Source organism: Pan troglodytes, chromosome 19, assembly GCF_028858775.2.
Source record: "Pan troglodytes isolate AG18354 chromosome 19, NHGRI_mPanTro3-v2.0_pri, whole genome shotgun sequence".
Classification (NCBI taxonomy): Eukaryota; Metazoa; Chordata; class Mammalia; order Primates; family Hominidae; genus Pan; species Pan troglodytes.
Window position 1 is genome coordinate 47764722 of NC_072417.2, and position 18683 is coordinate 47783404.

Below are 18683 nucleotides of genomic sequence, written 5' to 3' on the forward strand. Positions count from 1 at the left end.
ACAATGAGAGGGTCGCCTTTCCGTCTGCTGGCCCTCCTGCTGTGGCCTGCGGCGGGGTGGGGAGGGGGGTTCCACGACACAGAAGTGTGACGCGCAGGGCTGGGCTTCTTCTAGGCTGAATTCGGGACAGATTTTCGCATTTGTTTTGCTCAAGTATTTATGGGACCAATTAATATGTTTAGCAACGTTGTCTGTGGGAGCAGTAGAGGAACTGAGAAGTTCACAAACTGTAAGAGATCCTCCAAAGAGTCCACAGGTCTGAGGCAGCAGCACCTGGGAATCTCTGGGCTCCAGTTAGTCCTTCCTGACTTTGACTCGTTACAGCAGTGTCCAGACAGGGATATGTCGGGTCCTGTGGCAGGGTTCCCGTCAGGTGGGATGGTTTAGCCCCGCATCTGCCTTCAAAGATCCCGAGATTATGCCGTCGCAGCGGCCAGAGCAGGAGTGGGTGCGTGGCAGGGACTGAGTCTAAGAGGCCTGGAGGCCCTGTCTAAAACAAAGCTGTCGCTGGGCCCTCTCTCCTTCAAGCAGTTATCATACAGCTAGTCCCCTTTCTTGTTTTCAGACCCTCTCCTCTAACAGCCTGCACCTGCAAGCAGGGACCTCCGTGGCAGCAGGGACAGCGTGTCTGTCTCGGCCTCCAAAGTACCCCGGAGTCTAAGAGAACTGGGGGAGGATGGTGCGGGAGCAGCGCCTGCCTCCAAGGAGGGCCCGGGCGGCGCCTCCCGCCCCTCGGTGACCTTATGGGCCAAGGCTGTGAAGGGCAGGCGGGGCGACGCGGAGGGGCCGGGCGCTAGTGGCCCGCAGACAGCGCGGCGGCCCCCAGCGGGAGAGGCGGCCTGGCGGCCAGGACAGCGCGGCCGGGCGCCTCCGCGCGGTGCTCTGGGAGTTGTAGGCACTTGCCTCTCCTCTCTCCTTCAGCTACTGGCTCTCGAAACCCAAGGACCTACCGGTGGGTGGGCGCCTGTGACTCCCAGGCTGCGAACGCCGGGAACTCAGTTTCTTCAAAAATGCCCGAACCAGGACTGCTCCTGGGGTCCTCGCGCCCTCGCAGAAGGACTACGGGCCGCGGCGACCTCGGGGGCGGGGCTTCCGGCGCGCTGCCTTGTGGGCACGGTAGTTCCGCCGGGTCTGGCTTCCGCCTGCCGAGCGGCCCCGGACCGCAGTCCGGACTACACTTCCCGTCGGCCCGCCTGCTCTCCCCATGCCGCCTTGGCGCGAGACGTTGGCAAGCAGAGTGTCTCCAAGATGGCCGCTTGGGGAAGGAGGCGTCTTGGCCCGGGCAGCAGTGGCGGCAGCGCCCGAGAGAGGTGAGATCCAAGGGCTTGTTGCCCCCAGTGCAGGCGGCTCAGCGGCCGGAGAGCCCAGCGCGGCCTCCGAGGGCTGCAGCAGCCTTCCTTCCCTGGTTTCCCCGCGCTCCCCCTACCCTCGCCAGGCATACTGGGTTCCAGTTCCGGAGGATCCGGGATCCGGGTGGGAGCGAGGTCGAAGGCCTCGGCGGAGAGCTTAGGGGAAGGGGCGTTAGCCGGACTGAGTAAGGTAGGCAGCGGCCATGCGGGGCGGGGCCCGAGGCCGGGCCGTGCTGAAAGGAACTGGCGCCCAGCGCAGGCCTCAGGGACCCGCCTAGCTGCCCGCGGGCCGATCGGCTGCTGAAGCACCCTTCCCGCCTGGCCACGCGCGTGGCCTTCTCGGCCGCGGCCCCAGACGTGTAGAGGAAGGCAGGGCCCCCGGAGAGAGAAAGAAGGGGAAGCCTTCACAGAGCAGGCCGGCCGCGGCAGGGGTAGTTTGATCTGCACGTTTACCAGGGAGCTTTAGCTCCCGCCAGATGTGTCTCTTCCGGGCCCAGAGCCGGCCACTTCCTCGAGGGAAGATTCTGAAGACTTTTGGATGGTTCTGTGCAAGCGCTCCTGCCGTAGAAGTCCTTTAAAGTGACCTTTCCTAATGAATGGTGTGTGGGCAGGGAGCTAGGAGCGTGTTTCTTCCAACAGGGACCTCCATTTGAATAACTGATTTCTAGAAGATGAGATTGGAGTAGTTTCCGTGTTTCATGTTCAAGTTGCAGTTTTTGCATCTGGGAAGCAGTTTCAGCTAGTGGAAACCACTAGAAGCTGTTCAGCCACTAGAAATTTGGGAGAGGATGTATTGGTGGAGCCACGTGGATTAACTGTCCGCTAAAGCTTGATTGTTATAGCAGCGGTCAGCAAAAAAGGAAAGTTTTGGTTTTGCTGGTTCTCCCCCTCCCCGTCTTTTTGGTGAGGATTGTCTAACAGAAAAGTTATCTTCCTCTCAACTACTCTTTATTATTCCTTTTCTGTGACTGATTCCATCCCGTGTTCATTGCTATTGCTTACAGATGGCTTTCCCAGCTGGGAAGATTCTTCCTGTTTGGCAGTTGTGATAGAATCCTTTAGCTTGCTTGCACTTTATTCTTTAGCCCAGTTATCCAACGTTGCCCATTCTGCATTTCCTCTTCCTTGGAAAAGCAGTGGTAAACACACTTTTGTTTTTCTAACTCCCGCCTGGTATTTCTTAGATTGGACCATTTAAATAAGTTACCTCAATGGTTTTCAGATGCTCTTAAAAACTAGCAAACATTTTCAAGATATTCAATGCAAACAGTAATACGAAATAACCTGTTTAGAAAACAAAGTATTAGAAACATACGCCCTCTTGTTGGACTAAAAGCAACTGAAAAGAGCCGAATAGGGATGCCTCAGGCAGGGAACAGGAGCCTTGCCAGCACAGGTTAAGCTTTTATTGATCTAAGAAAATAGATGCTGAGAATTGTTTTTGCTTTGGCTTGAGACAAGTGTTTATTCAAAATGGATCTGCAAATTAGCAGTGCATAGGCTGGATCCAGTCCTTGACTGTTGAACCTCAACAGTTTTTAAGAGAATTTAAATTAGTTGCCAGCAGATTTCATATAAAACGCTCCCTGAAAAGCTGGGTAGTGGCTGACTCTTTTTGGTCGGGACAAGTGCTTGGTTCCAGTTCTTGGTTCCTCACCTGACAGCTTGACTCAAATCACCTGACAGCTTGACTCAAATCACCTGTCAGCTTGACTCAATGCATTTGCCTGCTTGGTCTCTGTAGGTGTTCAGGTTGCACCTTTGGCCTGGAACTGAAGGCTCTACTCACACACGCAGATGTTGTGTGTCAGCAGGAATGTGGCATTTGGTTTTGTAGTTTGGATGTCACCATCTACTCTCCTAGATAACGTGGTATGGGTGGAGACTACCTCTCTGTTTGCTCTTGCTGTAAACCCCTAGCCAGGTTCTGTTGGAAGAGTCATTTCCCCGAGCCCAGCTTCCCTAAGCTCTTCCCATGCTGAGCAGGGGATGGAAACATAACCCGCTGTGGGGCTAGCGAGCTGACTTCTGGGCATCCCTCCATTCCTGCTCAGTTGGTGATGACTGTTCAGGTGGGGCAGGGCGGATTAGCTGATGGCCCAGCACTCTAGATTATGAGATCTGAGTGTATTATTGGCTCTTATGACTGAAGTAGGCTGTTTATGGCTCTCTAAAATGACTTTGTTCCATGTCACATTCGTGCTGACTCAAATCTCAGCTCCATGTTATACGAGTGCTCTCTCCCATTGCTGCTCACACCTGGTTAGCATCTGCTTTTGCTGAAGCTGAGGGAAACATTATCTGGTTTGGGGAAGGGGCTAGAACAGAGTGACACTTTGGGCACACTTGCCAGATTTGCCAGCAGCTACCAACTCTGAAGCATGCATTGTACTTAAAGGTCCCACCCAGTGCCAGACTGCCTGCAGTATTACTGCTGGCGCTGTGTGTTGGATGGTCCAGTTTAGCACGTGTAGCGTGTGGGTTCTTGCTTTACCTTGTTGAGTCTAGAACCACAGCTCTAGAATTAGTGCTGAATTAACACAGCAGTTCAGTAGTCACCAGCTACATGTGGCAATTACATTTAAATTCATTAAAATTAAGTAAAATGAAGAATTCAGCTCCTCAGTCTCACTAGCCACATTTCAAGTGCTCAATAGCCACTTCTGGCCTGTGGCTACCATATTGGACAGCATAGGTGGAGGACATTTCCATCACTGCAGAAAGTTATGATATGGACAGTGCTGGTTTCGACTAAAATAGGAGGGGTGGAAATAGCAAAATGGTAGTGCTTGCATGTTGATTTTTCTCTCCACTCCATTAAATCTAGGGAACCAACAGTGTTTGTAATGAAGAACATCAGACTCTGAGCTGTAACCTGAATTCTTGTCCAAAATTCAGCACACTGGCAACGAGCACATCAAACAGATTGCCACTTGTCCTGTCGGCGTCTTTGAGACACACTTGCCCATCTAGGAAAGCACAGTGCAGGTATCTGTGTTCTGCCACCGTGTGCCAGCCCGGACCAGCTCACAGACAGCCCTGCCTGTCTTACTTGGGCTGCTCGGCTTCACTCTCTCAGGGCCCCTGAACCTCCCAGAGCCCTCCGTGATTGTTGGAATGTGAGTATAGCTGTGTGCTCTTGAGTTCCTGTTTTTATAATCACATGAAGATGTACTTGATCTGCTTCTGAGCATGATATGAGGCAACCTGGGGTGTGCAGAGGGCCAGATGCACGGGGCTAAAAGTTCAGGTTTAGCGCGAAGTTATTTGTTGTGGCCTGCCCCTCCCCTGGCTTGCGCGGCCATCTGCTCCAGCATTTTATAGGCAGCCAGTTCCCAGGGCTGACTTTCATGGCTTTCCTTGCCATGCTTTATTCCCCAGGACCTGTCCTCTTCTTTGTGAACTCAGGTGTGCCTGGTCCCAGGTGGCCCTTACACGTTCATCCAGTGAGCAGATGGAGCACAGGCCCCGGGGGCAGGTTGGGTCATGGTCCCGGGGTGACAGCTTCGCTTTCTGATCTGATCCTTCCCTTTTAGACTCTCAGGGTTTGGGAGTATTTAATCTCTCTTGAAAGACTCCATGCTTGCTTTTGTGTGTGGCGGGAGTTTTTGTTTCCTTCTGGCTGGGATGAGATGAGCAGATACGGGATCTGCACCCAAGTGTGTGGGGGTTTAGCCACTGGTTGTGGGGTTCTGCTCAGCTCTTTAACAAAGGCAAAGCCACATGTTCTGGCCGCAGAAGTTGGATTCGTAGGTAAGGATGGGGTTCATCCTCTTCAGTATTGATGTGCCTTCAAGTTTACAAGAATTTCTGTTTTCCTTGGTTCACTCAAGCAGCCTGGATTCCAAGTGCATTAATTTGTGTCTCAGTGGTTCAGTCCTTTAGGTCATGTTCCAGGGAAGGCTCCCCTTTCTGAAGAGGGGAGGGCTGCGCCTGGGTCCACGGAGGTGGGGAGGTGGCTCCTCTGCCCCAGCTTGTCGGTGTGCACCTGTTCTTCAATGAGCGAGGTGCGGGGGGTGGAGTTGGGCAGCACTCCATGACCGAGCGCACCCGGGAACCTCCTGACTGCCACGGTGTTCCGCCCTGGTGCCAGCAGCCACTTTATGGGCACAGTTCTCAGGAAAAGCTGACAGCCATGTAGTAGTCATAACAGTTCTTCAGAGCAGGGCTGTCCAGTAGGAGTTTCTGGCATGACAGACTCCTGGCGTGTCCCTGCAGTCCATTAGGGCAGCCATTAGCCACGTGTGGCTCTGAGGAACTGAGGTTTCATTTATTTATTTATTTTATGAGACAGGTCTGGCTCTGTCACCCCGGCTGGAGTGCAGTGGTGTGATCTCGGATCTCTGCAACCTCCGTCTCCCTGGCTCAAACCATTCTCCCACCCCAGCCTCCCGAGTAGCTGGGACCACAGGCATGTACCACCACGCCCAGCTCATTTTTGTATTTTTTGTAGAGGCAGAGTTTTCACCATGTTGTCTAGGCTGGTCTTAAAATTTGTGGGCTCAAGGAATCCACCCGCCCTGGCCTCCCAAAGTGCTGGGATTACAGGCGTGAGCCACTGTGCCCGGCCAGGAACTGAATTTTTTAAGATGTCTAATTTTAATTAATTTAAATTTCAACAGCCACATGTGCCTTAGGCAGAGGGGCAGTGCTTGGCGACTGTTCCCATCTTCACTGCAGTCCTCTGGGAGAGCCAGGGCCTCTGGCCCCGTTTGACAACACGGGAAACTGGCTCAGAGGGGCCGGGTGTTTTGCCCTAGGACACAAAGCCAGTAGGCAGCCGAGAGGGAACTTGAATCCACCCTCTCGACTCCCACACTCGGTGCGCCGTGTTCCGGCTCCCCAGATAGAAGGGCTGCTCAGTTACCAGTGCGCAGAGTAGGAAAGTGTCCTCTGAAGCAGACGAAAGGGCTGGGTGTCCTGTGAAAGTTCCTTGGCCTGTGGGAGCCGTCCTCAGGCCGTGGGGCCGCATGCCCGTGCCTTTGAGTCTGGGGCACGGGCTTTCACTGCTTCAGTCCTCTGCTTTCTGTGGGTCCCAAAGAAGCAGGGCTTAATTAGGCAGAAGCAGGTGGAGGTCCAGCCCAGCACCTCCTGTATCATAGGTGATCAAGTGACCCTTTCACTAAGTGAAAAGCAGCCTGACGGATGGGTTGACTTTTCTGGTACCAGTTCTCTTAATAACCATAATTGTTTTTCTCCTCCTGTGACTCCTGTGGCTCATGCCTGTAATCATTACAAATGTCCCTCCAACCTGTGTCTTTTGGGAACCTGTTACATTCAGGCCCAGTGCTGGGGAAACTACGATGAAAATGCAGCCTCTGCCCTCATGGAGCTTCAGGCCTGCCTGTGAGCCCGGGCCCCACTCCAAGAAGGGGCCTAATGTGGATGCTTCCACTCAGAATTGCCTCTGCTGGGTCTCTCAGAACTGGGAAGGTGATGGTGGCTGGCCTGGCAGCTTAGCCAGTGTTTGCTCAAGGGAAACGGAGCTGGAACTGTCCTCCTCTTTTTGGGCAGGACTACAGGTACACACCAGCATGACACCTCAGCCATGAGAAGCTGCCCGCGTCCAGACTTCTGCCTTTCATGGACACCGAGAAGGTTCTGGAGCAGGAAGTGAGCCACCTCCCGCTCTTCTTGGCAGTGGAAGGAGGCCCTCCCACGGGTATCTGGTCCCTTTACCTCAAGGGATATAGGGTTGAACAGAATTTTTCTTTTTAAGAATAAGTTTATAATTATTTTTCCTGTTATAAAAGAAACACTTTGGCCGGGCGCGGTGGCTCACGCCTGTAATCCCAACACTTTGGGAGGCCGAGGTGGGCGGATCACGAGGTCAGGAGATTGAGACCATCCTCGCTAACACAGTGAAACCCCGTCTCTACTAAAAATACAAAAAATTAGCCAGGCGTGGTGGCGATTGCCTGTAGTCCCAGCTACTCTGGAGGCTGAGGCAGGAGAATGGCGTGAACCCAGGAGGCGGAGCCTGCAGTGAGCCGAGATCACGCCACTGCACTTGAGCCTGGGCGACAGAGCGAGACTCCGTCTCAAAAAAAAAAAAAAAGAAACACTTTTTTTTTTAAAATATAGAAAAGCATGAAGAAATTGACAAGTCACCTATTAGGCCACCATCCAAAGAAAACCACTGTTGATCTATTTTCTTGTTTCTTTTGAGACAATGTCTCGCTCTTGTCCCCCTGGCTGGAGTGCAGTGGTGTGATCTTGGCTCACTGCAACCTCTACCTCCTAGGTTCAAGCGATTCTCCTGCCTCAGCCTCCTGAGTAGCTGGGATTACAGGCGCCTGTCACCACACCTGGCTAATTTTTGTGTTTTTAGTAGAGACGGGGTTTCACCATGTTGGCCAGGCTGGTCTGAAACTCCTGACCTTAGGTAATCCGCCCGCCTCGGCCTCCCAAAGTGCTGGGATTACAGGCGTGAGCCACCATGCCCAGCCTTATCTTAGATTTTTTAAAGTTATATGTTAAACACATCAAAAGTTATGTTTACAATATGTGAAAAGTAATAAACATGCCACAGCATGATGGCCCTTAAAAACATAATGCAAAATGAAAGAAGCCAGTTGTTGAAGACCACGTTACAGGATTCTATTTAAATGAAATACCCAGAATTGGCATATCCAGAGAGTTGGGAAGCCGACTGGTGGTTGGGGAGGGCTGGGGAGATGTGAAGGGACCGCTAATTGGTACAGGGTTTCTTTCTGAGATGATGAAAATGCACCAGGATCAGTTGTGCTATTGGTTGCACAACTTTGGGAAAGCCACCTCATCGTTCACCTCCGATGGGGGAGTTGCTCTGTGAATTCTATCTCAGTAAAGGTGCCATTAAAAAATACAAATCAGGCCAGGCATGGTGGCTCATGCCTGTAATTCCAGCATTTTGGGATCACCTGAGATCAGGAGTTCGAGACTAGCCTGGCCAACATAGAGAAACTCTGTCTCTACTAAAAATACAAAGTTAGCTGGGCGTTGTGGCACGTGCCTGTAATCCCAGCTACTTGGGAGGCTGAGGCAAGAGAATCGCTTGAACCCAGGAGGTAGAGGTTGCAGTGCTCCGAGATTGTGCACTGCACTCCAGTCTGGGTGACAAGAGTGAAACTCCGTCTCCACAAAATAAATAAACAAATAAAAATAAAGAAAATGAGACCAGGTACAATGGCTCTTACTTGTAATCCCAGTGCTTTGGGAAGCTGAGGCTGGCAGATCACTTAGGAGTTCGAGACCAGCCTGGCCACCATGGTGAAAACCCTGTCTCTACTAAAAATACAAAAATTAGCTGGGCGTGGCAGCACATGTCTGTAGTCCTAGCTATTTGGGAGGCTGAGGCAGGAGACTCGCTTAAGCCCCGGAGGCGGAGGTTGCAGTGAGTCGAGATAGCGCCATTGCGCTCCAGCCTGGGCGATGGAGCGAGACTGCCTCAAAAGAAAAGAAAACGGAAAATAACAAGTGTTGGTGAGGATATGGAGAAATGGGAACCCCTGTGCGCTGCTGGTGGGAATGTACAATGGTGCAGCTGCTCTGGAAAACAGTATAGAGATACCTCAAAAAAACTAAAAAATTGAACTGCTATATGATCCAGCAGTTCCACTTCTGGGTATATATACCCCCCCAAAAAAAAGCAGGGGCTCAAAGAGATGTTTGTGCACCCATGTTCATAGCAGCATTATTCACAATAGCCAGTGGTGGAAACCGAAGTGTCCATCACAGATGAATGGATTAACAAAATGTGGTTTATGCATACGGTGGAACATTACTGAGCCTTAAAAAGGAAGAAAATTCGGATACATGCTACAATATGGATGAACCTTGAAGACTAGTTATGCTCTGTGGAATAAGCCAGACACAAAAGGGCATATACTATATATGATCCCACTTGTATGAAGTACTTGTATAGTCAGATTCATTGGGGTAGAAAGTAGAATGGTAGTTTGCAGGGGCTTGGGGTTGGTGGGGAATGGGGGGATCATTTCATGGGTAGAGTTTCAGTTTGGGAAGGTAAAGGAATCCTGGAGGTGGATGGTGGTGATGGTTGGTACATCAGTGTGCATGTGCTTAGTGCCTCTGAACTGTACACTTAAAAGTGCTTACGGTGGTATATTTTACGTGTATTTTACCACACTTTAAAAAAGGCAAAGTGATAGTTGTGTGGGCTCCCCACCCAGCGCGATAGAGAACTAGCGTTACCCTGGCCTGCCTCCTCCTGCAGCGGAGACCCTGTGCCCCAAGTGCACCACAGCACCCTTGCTGTCCTTATAGTTGGCTTTCAGTGGCACATCCCTGAGCTCTGCCGCCTTAGAATGTGTGAGAATTGTATCCCTGGCTCAGGCCACTGGAACTGATTCATGTCACTAATGGAGGAGGTGCGATTCTGCTCTCCCCGCTCCTGTCATCTTTTGCTCTCACCGAACAGTCCTGCTCTGAACCTTCTTGTGCGGCTCTTGCCTTTTGGGGAGACGCCTCCAGACTGTGGCTGCTGGGACAGGCACAGGCTGCCCACATCCCAGAGGGGCCGTGGAGTTGCCCTGCTGAGTTTTCACTGTGGCCGCCTTTTAACTGGAATGCTAGTGTTGCCAGGGGATTCCTTTGCTGACTGCGAGAGCTGATTGAGTTGGGCTCAAAAGTGGAGAGATGAGGGCCTGAAGGCTGCCTCTGGTTGAAGGCTGAGGGAGGAAGTTCAAGATGCCCACTTTATGAGTGCCTGCAAGCTATCCTGAGGCAGCAGAGGGCGGTCCCATTCAGTGTCTGCAGCAGTCCCCCTGAGGTGCTGGAACGGGCTGACCCCTGCTCCCAGCACTAAAGGCTCAGAGAATCCAAAGCTTCCTCAGTGCTGGCATGATGTGTTTAGGATCATGACACTGATCCTTTTACTTTTCTTCTTCCATATGTTAAGACCCACTTCCGACAGTGATCTTTAAGTACCAGAGATCATGCCAGATTCAAAAGGATCAAAAGTCATTTACTAGAAAGAGCCTCCCTTCCTTTTCTTTCCTGAGCCCCTCAGTTCCCTCCCTAGTGACCAGTCATAAAAATCAGGTCTTTGTGTATCCTTTCAGAAGTGTTCTGTGCATATAAAAGCAAACAGAGACTTTTAAAAATACACTACGTATAGCATACTGTAAACACTCTTCTGAACCCTGCCTTTTCCCCTGAACTTGCTTTCAGTTGGAGACTTTGCTGTTACTGCTGCTACCTTTTTCTTTTTTTTTTTTTTTTTTTTATTGAGACGGAGTTTTACTCGTTGCCCACGCCGGAGTGCAATGGCATGATCTCAGCTCACTGCAACCTCCGCCTCCTGCATTCAAGCAATTCTTCTGCCTCAGGCTCCCAAGTAGCTGGGATTACAGGCACGTGCCACCAAACCCAGCTAATTTTTGTATTTGTAGCAGAGACAGGGTTTCACCGTGTTAGCCAGGCTGGTCTCGAACTCCTGATCTCAGGTGATCCGCCTGCCTTGGCCTCCCAAAGTGCTGGGATTACAGGCATGAGCCACCGCACCTGGCTACTTTTTCTTTCTTTTTTTTTTTTTTTTTAAACATAGACTCTATTAATTGCTCTCTTACTGGTCATTTCACACCTGCAATGAAAAGCAAAAATACAGTCCCTTAGGAAGCCCAGGGCTCAAAAGATTCCAACTAGCTCTTACTTAAAAAAAAAAAAAAAAGTCCATATAATTTAAAAAAAAAAAAAAAGGAAAAAAAAGATCTCCCATGCACCAGGGTTCAGGTCACCCAGTTCCTAAAGCCCATGGCCTTACCAGTTAGGGGGCAGCTGGTGATGCTCTGCAGTGGTTTGAGACAACCTTCTGACTGGGTTCTTTCCTTCATTAGGTTTTGTTTGACCCACAAGCAGAAGCAAGCCATATACGGGTGGCTGCTGGGTGGTCAGGAGCTGGCTGGACGTGGCTGTCTCCTGGGAGTACTCGGCAGTTTCTTTTTTCTTTTTCTTTTTTTTCTTTCTGTCATTCAGGCTGGAGTGCAGTGGCACAATCTTGGCTCACTGCAACCTCTGCCTCCCAGGTTCAAGTGATTCTTGTGCCTCAGCCTCCTGAGTAGCTGTAATTACAGGTGTGCAGCACCACGCCTGGCTAATTTTTGGTAAAGACGGTTTCACCATGTTGGCCAGGCTGGTCTCGAACTCCTGACATCAAGTGATCTGCACACCTTTGCCTCCCAAAGTGCTGGGATTACAGGCGTGAGCCACCGCACCTGGTCATGGCCACGAATTTCTGAAGTAAGAGAAGTCCAGCAGTCCCTGTCAGCAGTGCAGACCTGAACCCAAGGGCCCAGCAGTGACAGCTAAAAAACCTGTGTCTGCACTGACAGCACCCCACTCCCACCAGTGTACCAGGAAGTTGGAGTGCTGACTGCCTGGTCATGGCCGGGTGAGCTCCAACAGAGGGATCCTGCAGCTTTGGGTGCATCTGTGTGTGTTTTGGTTTGAACCTTGCCGTCTCCATATAGGGTCTGTTGCCTTATAGAATCCTAGAAATCCACTTCCCTAGACTTCACGTGTTGTCCTTTTCCAGTGGAAACCGAGATTCCCTTTGCCTAACTGGCTTTAAAAGCAGAATTGGTGAGCCTCTGGCCTCAGCGCCGTTGTGCAGGACCCTGCCTTTGTTTGAAGGCAGTGTGGCTTATGCCCTTTGTGTTTCCGCTGTGGATAGGTGTCTTAGACAGTGGGCAGCAACAGTGCCCGGCCCATATGAAGACGCCGAGGCTGCAGGAGGCCGGGGCCATGGTTTGACAGGCAGGTGGGGGCAGACCCATGCCACCATCTCAGGATGTGTGCTGACGAGTGCCCCCATGTCCACGTGCTTGCTTATGGCTGTGTCATTCACAGGACTGCCCACAGCCGAGGGCAGAGGATGCCCAGTCTCCTCACTCCCTGTGCTGGGGGGCGGGCCACACCTGGCAACAGCAGTGAGGTGGGAGGGAGCCTGGAGGGCCTTGGCTTCTGGCTGCTTCCAGGCTGGTTGGGACTCGTGGACACACCCACCCATCCGTCCCAGCAAGCGATGGAGCCTGCAGAGGGGTCTGGGTGGATGTGGGTGCCAGCTGGGCTTGCAGGGGGGCCGGAGGGGGTGAGGGGGTGGGATCTGCCCGCTGCTGTGTTTCCAGATGGGGCAGTCGGTTCCAGGACCGGGGTTTCCACTGGAATTTCCTCTGTGGGACCAACAGTGGTTTTCATTACATTCAGGATGGCGCTGGCCTGCTGGGCAGAGAAAGGTACCGCACTAGGGTGGATTTGGGTGTTGGCGAGAACATTGTGTAACCCCAGCTTGACACCTCCCTTTTGCTTTGAGTGTTCCTGAGGGAGGAAGCCCGCCTCTGGTGCCCGCCCCAAGGTGTCCCTGGCCTGGCTTTGACAGTCAGTAGGATGCACAGCTGACTTGGAAGCAACTCCATTTCCGTCTCAAGATTGGGACACGATTTGGCCCTCCACCCCTACCTTGTTATCTGGCCTCTCTGCTCCTGTTGCCTGATGGACTTGAGACCAGAAGGGAGTTCTCTTGGCCAGGAGTGCTCCCACCTGAGAGTGGAGGCCCCGCCCCTCCCCGCACAGCCAGGGCCACAGCCAGCCCATTGCGCCACCACCACTCATTTCTCATTTGAGCACGTGGGGGCACTGCTCGGCCTTCAGCCTTCCAGCGCCAGTGAAGACCCTGCTTTGGGTGTGCTTGTTTGCTGTAGGTAGCTTCTAAAATGCTGAATCTGGCTGGATGCGGTAGCTCATGCCTGTTAATCCCAGGACTTTGGGAGGCCAAGGCGGGTGGAACACTTGAGCCCAGGAGTTCGAGACCAGCCTGGGCAACATGGCATAACCCCATCTGTACAACAAAATTTTTTTAATTAGCCAGGCAGCCAGGCGTGGTGGCACATACCTATAGTCCCAGCTACTCGGGAGGCAGAGGTGGGAGGATCTCTTGAACCTGGGAGGTCGAGGCTGCCATCAGCAGAGATCACACCACTGCACTCCTGCCTGGGTGACAGAGCAGGAACCTGTCTCAAAAATAAAAACTGTTGAATCCTACCTGGGAGTAACAGCTGGCCTCTCCCTTACCTCTCCTCTAAGACCAAATGGAAAAACTCCACCGAGAACTTTAGAAGGAAAACCCTCCTTTCCCCATTTCATAAGCTGCTCGTGCACTCTTACAGTAACAGCTCATCAGTTCATCCCTGGCAAGGCAGCCGTGACACTGGCACACAGTCACAGGCGGCTTGGCAGCAACCCATGTTTAGGAGGCTCTTGTCCCACCCTCAGGGAACTGATTTCTCCCCAGTGCATGCCGTTTAATTAGGGCCTATGATTGAATTAGGAGGCTTTGCCTTAGCCCAGCTTAGTTACAGTGACTTTTTCAGGATAAAGAGTTCCGTTTGCCCAAGTCCAAGCCAGTGCCTTTTATGAAAGTGGTTCCCACCTGGGGGCGGGGTTAGGGTCCCCATGCTTGGGGGCACAGTCAGCCCATTACCAATGACTTTCATCTTTAATGTGGCCACATGAGATCGTTAACTAGTTGTTTATCCAACCAGAATGCAACCCTGCCTGTTAGGTTTGCTTATTTGTTTGCTGAAAGCTTTGAGCTGGGAGGAGTCTCAGTAGTAGGAAGAACTACGATTGCCTGTTCTTTTTCCTTGAAGTTTGCCGACAGTCCAATTTCCACCATCCTTCACTTGGAATTGCTCCATCTTTGAAGGAGGCTGGAGGGAGTTACCTTCATGCTGGGCTGAGGTTCTGGGGTGGCTTGTTACGAATATCTTCACTCGTCACTCCCATATTACGGCCAATGGCCAGGTGGCTCAGCTCCCCATGACTCTCTGCACCACAGCCAGGTGTGCCTGCCAGGACAGGCTGGGCAGACGGGACCTTCGCGTCTGTGCACACTGAGGGCTGTGCTTCTCGTTAGCCACGAAAGGAAGCTAGTTCCTGTCAGGCACATTCGGAGCTTCAGGTAGATGGGCCACATTAACCCTTGTGTTGCCTGGTACAGTGTTCCAGAGCCTCCCAGTTGGAAGGGCATGGACTCCAGCAGGGGAGCAGTGACCAGCAGGTCCCTGGAGCCTTGTGTCCTTTAGTCAGATGGGTCTGACCATCCTGGGTACCAGGGTGTGCTGAGGGAAGGGGCAGCTTTTCTCTGAGGCATGAGACAGAACATGGCTCTGTGCAGCCTTGGGAGCCATGAGTTGGAAAACTTGATCCAGCCTCAAGAGCTATGTCTAGCAGTGTCCCCGTCAGGGCCCAGATAAAGACTTCTTGCAGATGAGCAGATAACGGAAAAGTAGGATGTGGGGTGACGGTGCGGAGATTGAGAGAGATCTGTCTCAGCTGAAACCAGCCAAGGAAAGATGACAAGGCATGGATAGCCCTGTCTTCAGGCCTGCCCGCCACAGGTGAAGAAGATTCTGCTTTGGGTGGGAAATTTGTACCGCAGAGGCCTGAAACCAAGAAAAGCCAGACTGCCTGAAATGCAGCTTGGCCCACGGTCACTGCTGGGGCTGCAGCCGGGCTGCCGTCTGGCCTTGCTGCAGAGCTGAGCCTTCCGTGTGGTGGATTACTCTCCTGCTGGTTGGGGTCATGACATGCATCCCCAGTCCCAGGGGGAAAGCCCCTTGTGTGGTCTCCGTGGCAGTGTTTCTTATGCAAATGAGTGGCATTTGCCGGTGGTGCAGGGGCCTGGGCTTACAGGGCCAGAATCGGTGGCATTGCTGGGCTGGATGTTTTGAAGCCCCTCAGTTGACCCTCCTGCTTACTAAATTTGGAGCCCACTACTGTTCTTGAAGCGTTGTCTTTTCCTAATTCAGGGAAAGGGTCGCTTTTCCTATGCAGTGGGCTGGTGTCCTGGGTCTCCTCTTCTCCCCTCCGCAGCGGGGAGGAGCTGGGGGCTGCTGCCGGCCCAGGAAGGGCACCCAGGGCTTGTGCAGCCTGGCCTCCAGGAGAGCCAAAGGAGTTTGGATTTCATTCGCCCAAGGCAAAGCTCTTCCTTTCTGCCTCTGTTCTGCAGGCCCAGGATGACTACTTAGGAACCGTGCGGAGGGCAAGGGCTTAGCATTATCTGTCCTGAGGTCTGTGGTTTCCAGTGAAGAATCCTCTTGCAGTTGCCCTGATTAACTAAGAACGGCTTTCAGGCTGTTGGCCCTCTGCTGCCGTGTGTGCTCCTGTGATTCTGTGCCGAATTGTTCTTTCCCCTTTAGGCTCCTTTGCTGACTCAGATCAGTTGGTCCACAGCCTTAGGCTAACCACCAGGCCTGTGTTTGTCATTTTAAACGTCAAGGCACTGCTTTTCCTGCCTTTTTATATCTTTTTTTTTTTTTTTTTTTTTTGAGACGGAGTCTCGCCATGTCACCCAGGCTGGAGTGCAATGGCACGATCTCGGCTCACTGCAAGCTCCGCCTCCCAGGTTCAAGTGATTCTCCTGCCTCAGCCTCCCGAGTAGATTACAGGGATTATAGGCACGCGCCACCACACCTGGCTAATTTTGTTTTGTATCTTTAGTAGAGACAGGGTTTCACCATGTTGGCCAGGCTGGTCTCTAACTCCTGACCTCATGATCCGCCCCCCGGCCTCCCAAAGTGCTAGGATTACAGGTGTGAGCCACCGCACCCAGCTTTATTTCACTATTTTCAGGAAAAATCCTTTTTACTGATTATCTTGTGTTGGGATTTAAAGGAGATGAGGACCCAAGTGAGATGTGCTCTCCGCAGTGCAGGCTCAGACCTCCCCCAGCGCTGAAACACAGTTAAGTGCTCCTCAGCCTAATCATCCTGTCTCTCTCTCTCTCCCTTTCCTGCCCCCTCCATCAAAAGGGTGAGCTTGTCGGCCACAGACTGCTACATTGTGCATGAGATCTACAATGGGGAGAATGCCCAAGACCAGTTTGAGTACGAGCTGGAGCAGGCCCTGGAAGCCCAGTACAAGTACATTGTGATTGAGCCCACTCGCATTGGCGACGAGACAGCCCGCTGGATCACCGTGGGCAACTGCCTGCACAAGACGGCCGTGCTGGCGGGCACCGCCTGCCTCTTCACCCCGTTGGCGCTGCCCTTAGATTATTCCCACTACATTTCCCTGCCCGCTGGTGTGCTGAGCCTGGCCTGCTGCACCCTCTATGGGATCTCCTGGCAGTTTGACCCTTGCTGCAAGTACCAAGTGGAGTACGACGCCTATAAACTGTCGCGCCTGCCTCTGCACACACTCACCTCCTCCACCCCGGTGGTGCTGGTCCGGAAGGACGACCTGCACAGAAAGAGACTGCACAACACGATAGCACTGGCCGCCCTGGTGTACTGTGTAAAGAAGATTTACGAACTCTATGCCGTATGATTTCAGTAGAACAGGGAGCGAAGCAAAACCACCCGGCCCACAAGAGACAACAGAGTATTCAGATCGCCACACTCTGTGAGGCAGCAGAGCCTGGGAAGGTGTTTGGCTTAATATTTGTTATTTTTAAAAAATAACATCACGGGTGTACCCAGGGTTTTTCAGCTCATTACACTAAGATGTGGATTTCCATAACCCAAGAGGGGGGTCTGAGGCTGTGGAAGTCCGACTGGGCAGTGGAATGCTGATGGAGGCAGACGCTGCCGAGGGGGTGTGGACGTGCTTTGGGGGAGGTCTTTAAGTCTATTGTTTAACTGTACCATCCAGAGCCCACCAGAAGCTATTGATCATTAAAATTATGAGAATTTCAACTCCCGCTGTTCTCTCTTTCCATGACTGCCCGCAGCTGCTGCTGCACATCTGCTCTGGGTGGCGGCTTGCACATGGAAGGAGCAGGTGCCGTGGTAGCCACCCTGCCCTGCTCCTAGCTGCGGTCCAGTGTTACCACTTACAGCGACGACAAGCCTAGATCCAAGGTAGTCCTGGGGCCAAACCCCGCCCAGGAGCAGTCTCCTGGCTCACCTTGGCCTCATCATTCCGAAGGCCAGCACTGCCACCATGCTGTTCAGGAACATGGTAGGATAAGGTGACGAGGCTTGGAGGCCTTTGGGTGTCCACTTGGGTTCACGTGGGGAACTCTGGGCTCTAGGATCGCTCTTCAGAGATCTGAACACCTGTGTTTTCTTTGAAGCACCAAAACTCTTCCTGCTGTGGACCATGAGTTTATTAACCCATTGCCCTAGGCTGACAGAAGAGCCCTCGGAGCAATCTTGGAAGCACCCCCTGGCCTCAGTGCTCGCTGTTCCACAGGAGCCAAGCCGGTGCTTCTCCCTCACACCAGAAGGTAGATTGTGTCACCTGCCACATTTCCTCTAAGGCAGTGGTGGCCAATCTTGACTTCCCTGTGCCACATTGGAAAAAGAATTGTCTTGGACCACACATAAAATCCACTAACGACAGCTGATGAGCTAAAAAAAAAAAAAAAAAAAAAAAAATCACAAAAAAATAATGTTTCAAGAAAGTTTACAAATTTGTGTTGGGCCACATTCAAAGCCATCGTGGGCTGCATGAGGCCCGTGGGCTGCTGATTGGTGATTGGACAAGCTTGCTCTAAGGCCTTGGGTAAATGGGAAATTCTCTCTTCCACAAAAAGGCTGGGGCGCCTGTCTTCACTTCTGCCTTCCTAAAGCCCCATTCATCCCTGAAGAGCCACATGGCACCTCCTTCTGAAGGCCAGTCTTTTGTTTTGTTTTGTTTTGTTTTTGAGACAGAGTCTTGCTGTCACCCAGGATGGAGTGCAGTGATGTGATCTCAGCTCACTGCAACCTCCACCTCCCGAGTTCAAGTGATTCTCCTGCCTCAGCCCCGAGTAGCTGGGACTATAGCTGTGTGCTACCATACCTGGATACTTTTTGTATTTTTAGTATAGATGGGATTTCGCCTTGCTGGCCAGGCTGGTCTCTAACTCCTGGCCTCAAGTGATCTGCCCGGTTCGGCCTCCCAAAGTGTTGGGATTACAGGCGTGAGCTGCCGTGCCTGGCCAGGCCAATATTTAAGAGACAGCCAAAGTGGTTTCTCACCTAGTTTTAAAGTCCCCATCAGGAAGACCTGATGTCACAGAGTAATGAAAGGGTGCATGGGAAGGATTCACGAGGGGTGATTGGGCCATTTTTTGTAGGGGAGATTCAGACCTCTTAAGGATTTTCAAAGGGACCCACGGCCCACAAAAAGTTTAAGAAACTTTGATTTAATTCCAAGAGATTTAGAAATAACTTATCACTCAGTTGAGTGCTGGGGGCATGACGGTGTTGGGTGTGCACCACTGTTTACGTGGCAGTCTCTGGGCACCTGGAAAAATGGTAAAGGGGGAACTGCCTTAGCCACACAACTGATCCCGTAAAAACATGCCTCATCTCGACAGCAGTGTGAGTTGAAATGCAGCTGCCC

The 18683-nt window shown here is 52.1% G+C and overlaps 1 protein-coding gene across 3 annotated transcripts; it reads left to right on the forward strand.

The window, feature by feature from the left end:
• Positions 1–800: 800 nt before the first annotated feature.
• TMEM11 (transmembrane protein 11) lies at positions 801–17047 on the forward strand. Of its 3 annotated transcripts, none has more exons than XM_063799691.1 (3): positions 912–1310; positions 4177–4337; positions 16163–17047. In XM_063799691.1, the coding sequence occupies exons 1-3, from the start codon at positions 1011–1013 to the stop codon at positions 16677–16679; spliced, it is 978 nt and encodes a 325-aa protein (XP_063655761.1). In that variant the 5' UTR covers positions 912–1010; the 3' UTR covers positions 16680–17047. The 3 variants fall into 3 exon arrangements, with proteins under 3 accessions (XP_003315618.1, XP_063655761.1, XP_054526959.1); XM_054670984.2 differs by having other exon boundaries at positions 1119–1310; positions 4177–4468; XM_003315570.7 differs by lacking the exon at positions 4177–4337 and having other exon boundaries at positions 801–1310.
• Positions 17048–18683: the final 1636 nt, after the last annotated feature.